The sequence below is a fragment of the Triticum urartu genome, chromosome 2 (genome assembly GCF_003073215.2).
Source record: "Triticum urartu cultivar G1812 chromosome 2, Tu2.1, whole genome shotgun sequence".
Lineage (NCBI taxonomy): Eukaryota > Viridiplantae > Streptophyta > Magnoliopsida > Poales > Poaceae > Triticum > Triticum urartu.
In genome coordinates this window covers 47,912,393-47,918,291 of record NC_053023.1, presented here as the reverse complement: position 1 = coordinate 47,918,291, position 5,899 = coordinate 47,912,393, and the positions used below count along the sequence as shown (strand labels likewise).

The 5,899-nt window shown below is 48.0% G+C and overlaps 1 protein-coding gene across 1 annotated transcript; it reads left to right on the top strand.

The window, feature by feature from the left end:
• The first annotated feature begins 3,432 nt into the window (after positions 1–3,432).
• LOC125540967 (NAC domain-containing protein 92-like) lies at positions 3,433–5,205 on the top strand. Its single transcript, XM_048704481.1, has 3 exons — positions 3,433–3,718; positions 3,811–4,097; positions 4,265–5,205. Exons 1-3 carry the CDS (start codon positions 3,544–3,546, stop codon positions 4,859–4,861), a joined length of 1,059 nt encoding a protein of 352 aa, XP_048560438.1. The 5' UTR covers positions 3,433–3,543; the 3' UTR covers positions 4,862–5,205.
• Positions 5,206–5,899: the final 694 nt, after the last annotated feature.

Below are 5,899 nucleotides of genomic sequence, written 5' to 3'. Positions count from 1 at the left end.
TTCCATAACGTAAGAACAGGTAAATGGCTTTCATAACGTCCTGTTTACCCGGATATTTCTTTTTGGGAAAAAGGCGCCGGTAAAGCCGTCCGGACCGGGTGCCTTGTCTCCTGGCTTTCGGTTGACTGCATTTTTCACCTCCTCGGTGAAACGGTTCGTCCATGCCCTGAAATTCAAGCCCTCTATAAAGATCTTGGGATCAAAATAACTTCTCCAACGTGATTGGTAGACGGAAATCTTTCTACTTATCGAATTTCCATATCCTTTTGTTTAACATCCTTCCTTTTGCCTTAATTAGTTTTTTTTTGCCTCAATTAGGTTATAGACGTTCTCTTTTTTTTTGAGGGAAGGTTATAGAGGTTCTCTTATCCAATCACAGCCGGAGCATCCTGAGATGGTGGCACCGAAATAGCAGCACGCTGGAGTGAGCTGGAAGCGGCGTGAATCCCGTCACAAACGTCGCTGCGGCGCACAGCGTTGAGCTGGACCCGGGCCGGGTGACGGCGGTGCCTCGTCGCTCGCCGTCCAAAATGAAGACGGGGACAGGACCCACGTAACCGGCCACGCAATGGAAGGCCACGACCGTTGCTACTTTCATACGGGGTGGATCAAGTCACCGAAATCTTTCCAGGAGTTACTCAACTGAAAATGCTTTTCGTAGGCCACTAGCAAAAATATATCCTACGGGATACCAGCAGTAGCGCATACTGATACTACTATGCTTGCACTAGCGAACATAACAGTTTCTTTGCAGTGGATTGCACCCTTCACGCACAAATAGCACTACGCCCGTGCCCGGACAAAAAGAGCAAATTATCTTTCTTACTTTTGGCCACGAAAAAGAAGAGAAGAATCAAGCAAAAAGGATACGTGGACTAGATCAGCAGATGCTTAGGTGAGAAGGGTTTTGCATCTGCCGTGCATTTCCATTTCGTTTCTGCCCTTTGGGACCAAGCAAATCGGCCTGCGATCGTGGCAGACCACAGCAATACAAAAACCACGTTTAAAATTGGCAAGGAAACATAGGTTGGGGGTTTTATATGTCACGTTGTGAGAATTTTATGCCAACGAAACTTTCATTTCAATCCATATCCGTGATCTCTGAGGAAGGTACAGTGTTGCTGTCGAGGAATGACGAGGAAGACTTGTCTGCTTCCGGCAACTGACAATGTGGCCGGCGACAGGGACTCTGAGATGATCAGGTCCACCAAACACCACGCCGTATATTTGTGGATTGAGATTCCCCGTCGTGCAGCTTCTAGCAACAAAGCCATGAGCAATTATGGGAAGTGTTAGCCACTAAATAGCTTGGTAATTAATTGTCATTAGTTGATTATCGCGTACATGCATAGCATTATCTTCTTCGGTATTGTTCTGTACCCACTGGTCTCTGAATTGCTGTGTGCAAGGAAACTGCTGGATTTTGTGTGCCAATGAACTACTGAAGTTTTCCATGCAAGCTAATTACTTCGCAAACAAAATTTAGATGACCTTTTCGTACTAACAATCTAGGATGGATTGCAGATATGGCATAATATTTCAGCCTCAGAAAAGGCAGCTAGGGCATGGACAGGCGAAGAAATGTCCAGGAAACTGCATCTAGTTTACAGATATGGCATGATTTGCTCGATTAATTACACATATTTTTTTGTGATTGGACCAACCACGGCAGCATACGCGTTCGCCAACGCCTGACATAAGCATTCTGCGCGCTCCGCAGCGTCATGGCCGGATTTTTCCGTACCGCCCACTACACCCCAATCAAATTGATTATACGAGATAGGAATTTTAATTCCGGGTGCATTTAATGCACTCAAGATTTAGTCTTTACGTACATAAATAAGTGTATATCCTCGCCGATCCAAGCACTATAGGCGTCAAGATTAAGCTCGTTGAATAACATACTAGTGCTTAGTGGCTAAGTATTTGGTTGCATTTTTTCCCAGAGTAACAGACAAAACTACTACTCCCTCCGTCCCACAATATAAGATCGTTTTTCAAGCTAGTTGTAGGATGGAGGGAGTATGTTTCAATTAGAAGAAAAGAACATTAAAAAAAGAACTAGAAGAAAGGAGACTTATTATTGATAAACTTATATCAACCGCAGACTTTCCTGTAAGGTAAACTCGGTAGAACCCTAAAACGGCATGCGTACTCTTCGTGTAAGAGAAAATGGTCGCGGTTTCTCAACGCATTTTCTCTGAGCACAATGCAAGTAGAATATATTGTGGTACATACTGTTCTGTACTGTGAAACATTTGGATTTCTTCCCCTGGACAAAATCAAATCAATTTGTATTTTACTGTAAACTTAAATCAACCGCAGACTTTTCTGTAAGATAAACTCGGTAGAACCCTAAAACGGCATGTGTACTCTTCGCGTAAGAGAGAATGGTCGCGGTTTCTCAACGCATATTCTCTGAGCACAATGCAGGTAGAATATATGGTGGTACATACTGTTCTGTACTGTGAAACATTTGGATTTCTTCCTCTGGACAAAATCAAATCAATTTGTATTTCACTATACGAATCTTCTACCGTGGATTCAACTGCTAGGCCTGATTAGTCCCTGCATATAAATAGTGCATTTCACGTGCCATTTTGTGTGTTGTTCGGACCAGTACATGTCCAGTTAGTGAGAAAAGGATCTTGAAACTACAGATTTAACCCTCGATTCGACAACGCATACCGGTATGCTTTCACTTCCGAAGTCGTCATCCGTTTTTTTTTTTGAATTTTCTGTGGTAGCATATGGACGACCTCGCTAGAAACAGCTAGACGTTAAGGCTTGTTGTTACCGGTATCTTTCATGACGACTGTACAAGTGGAATTCTGGGATGAATTATCGGCCGCTCTTTTTCTCGGTCACACACAAAAACAGCAGGGACACTGACGTGTGCACTACTAACGACCAAACGGTGTGTACATAATCATTAACAGCTATGTAACTGTGTGTGTGTCAAATAGAATTAACACTTATCATTAGCAGGTTAACACTTGGTGATTACACAGTGCTTATCCAGAAGTAGTATCATTAGCAACCAAGGATTAAAATTGCGGAAGAAAGAATTTAGGGGCAGGAAATGCTCCATCTCCGATGATTTCAGTGTTATCTGCCGCGATTCACAACGGCATTCAAATTGCGGGGCAGTTTCCGAACGGAGATAGGGCCGCAAATTGCGTTGGTTGCATCCGTGATTTAAAATCATTTTAGCAACCTATTTTAAAATTTTGCGGGATATGTAGCAACCTATTAACTCTAGATGATTGCAGTCGTTATCCAGGATGTTATCTTGAGCGATTCATTCGGACATGCTTAGCCGCTTGGTCATAGGAGCATTAATTTACTGCCTTGGAATTACTACGAAGCAACTATAGCCATCCTATTCCTGACGCTATATAAGCACCCCCACCCGGCCGCTCTTCCAAACCCCAAACCGTTCAGACAATCACCTCTCCACATATCTACTCCTCCTCAGCACCCGCTCCCATCAAGTTCTTCCTCAGCGTAGCAAGGCAGTAGATCCGAGAGGGTGCCGCCGCGATGTCCGACGTGACGGCGGTGATGGATCTGGCGCTTCCACCGGGGTTCCGGTTCCACCCCACCGACGAGGAGGTGGTCACCCACTACCTCACCCGCAAGGTCCTCCGCGAATCCTTCTCCTGCCAGGTGATCACCGACGTCGACCTCAACAAGAACGAGCCGTGGGAGCTCCCGGGTGAGTAGTACTACTCCTCGTCTGATCTGATTGGATTTGCAGGCACCAGGCAAGCAGCGCGCTCATGGCCGGCCGGTTCTATGGTTTTGCAGGGAAGGCGAAGATGGGGGAGAAGGAGTGGTTCTTCTTCGTGCACAAGGGTCGGAAGTACCCGACGGGAACGCGCACCAACCGGGCTACGAAGAAGGGGTACTGGAAGGCGACGGGGAAGGACAAGGAGATCTTCCGCGGCAAGGGCCGGGACGCCGTCCTCGTCGGCATGAAGAAGACGCTCGTCTTCTACACCGGCCGCGCCCCCAGCGGCGGGAAGACGCCGTGGGTGATGCACGAGTACCGCCTCGAGGGCCAGCTGCCCCATCGTCTTCCCCACACCGCCAAGGTACGGCTGGCAAGATTCGATTGTCCCCGTCTCCGTGTCGATCGGTCGATCCGCCGGAGCATCCGGAGATGCTGCTGGAATGGACCGCGCGCTCACATGTCGCGCTCGCGATTTGTTTCTTATTCTTCTGATGTTGTTTTCTCAACCTGCCTGTTGCGTGCCTGTAGGACGATTGGGCTGTTTGCCGGGTGTTCAACAAAGACTCGGCGGCGAAGAATGCGCCGCCCCAGATGGCGCCGGCGGCTGACGGGGCCATGGAGGACCCGCTCGCCTTCCTCGATGACTTGCTCATCGACACCGACCTGTTCGACGACGCGGACCTGCCGATGCTCATGGACTCTCCGTCTGGGGCTGACGACTTCGCCGGCGCTTCGAGCTCCACCTCCAGCGCGGCCCTGCCGCTCGAGCCGGACGCGGAGCATCTGACCATCAAGACGGAGCTACCGGTGCTACATCCGCAGCAGCAGCAGAGCCCGAACTACTTCTTCATACCGGCGACGGCCAACGGCAATCTTGGCGGCGCCGGGTACTCACCCTACCAGGCTATGGGCGACCAGCAGGCTGCGATCCGCAGGTACAGCAAGCCGAAGGCGGAGGTAGCGTCTTCGTCGGCGCTGCTGAGCCCTTCGCTGGGCTTGGACACGAGGGCGCTCGCCGGCGCGGACACCTCGTTCCTGATGCCGTCGTCGCGGTCGTACCTCGATCTGGAGGAGCTGTTCCGGGGCGAGGCTCTCATGGACTACTCCGACATGTGGAAGATCTGATTGAATCCATCCATCTATTCGCTGGATTGGAGCGTCTCAGTTTGCTGGTAGCTATAGATGGTTATTTGGTTGATGCTAGCTCTTCGATTGATTAGTTGCTTCATTAACTTTCAGTTAAGGATTGGGTTCATTAGGCGGTGGTGATTCGAGGAGGATCGTCGTGTGTTTGTTGATGCGTGCAAGGCATAATGATGGCCTGTGAGGAGGGATTAATCTTAGGGTGTGATATCAAACTACTAGGAAGCATATGTAGTTTGTACATAGTTTACCTGATTGCCATCCTACAGTTTAGCTATTAGGGGGATGAACCTGATCGAGTTGGTTGATAAATCTGATTGTGTGTTGATGGAGATGAATTATTCCCATTGTTAATGTTTTATTTATTTGATTGTTAATCATACATGCCATGGGTTATTCGGGGGTCTTGGTTACTGGACGGTGGACGGTACCATCCTTTAATCGCGATCCACGATCCCTGACGGCATATGTGTGTACCGAGCAAAATATACTGAATCTGTTAAAAGATTTTGAAGCGCCCAGTCACTGAGCCAAGGTGCCTTGTAGTAGACGTCGCGTTCCAGTTCCCTACGTGTTTTTTTAATGGTTTCAAAATTATAGTGGTTTCAATTTTTCTACACATTTATTTACCGGTTTCAAAAATTATGGTCAGGATGGTTAAAACCATGCGACCTGTGGTAGTTCTTCTTTTTTGCGAAATAAACTTCCGTTCTATTCATCTTCAATCATGATAGTACAACGAACACTAGAAATAATAAGAATTACATCCAGATCCGTAGACCATCTAACGACGACTACAAGCATTGAAGCGAGCCGAAGGCGCGCCGCTGTCATCGCTCCTCTCTCGCCGGAGCCGGGCAAACTAAGGCCCCTTAGAACCAACGCACCAGAACAGTAACGGTCGCCGATGAAGAGTGTAGATAAAAAGGATCCAACCTGAAGACACACGAACAAAGACGAACGACGAACAGATCCGAGCAAATCTATCAAAGACAGATCCACCGGAGACACACCTCCACA

Coding starts and splice junctions, on each gene's coding strand:
- LOC125540967 (XM_048704481.1), top strand. CDS start 3,544: ATGTCCGACGTGACGGCGGTGATGGATCTGGCGCTTCCACCGGGGTTC. Junction 3,719..3,810: donor CGAGCCGTGGGAGCTCCCGG/GTGAGTAGTACT, acceptor ATGGTTTTGCAG/GGAAGGCGAAGATGGGGGAG. Junction 4,098..4,264: donor GTCTTCCCCACACCGCCAAG/GTACGGCTGGCA, acceptor GCGTGCCTGTAG/GACGATTGGGCTGTTTGCCG.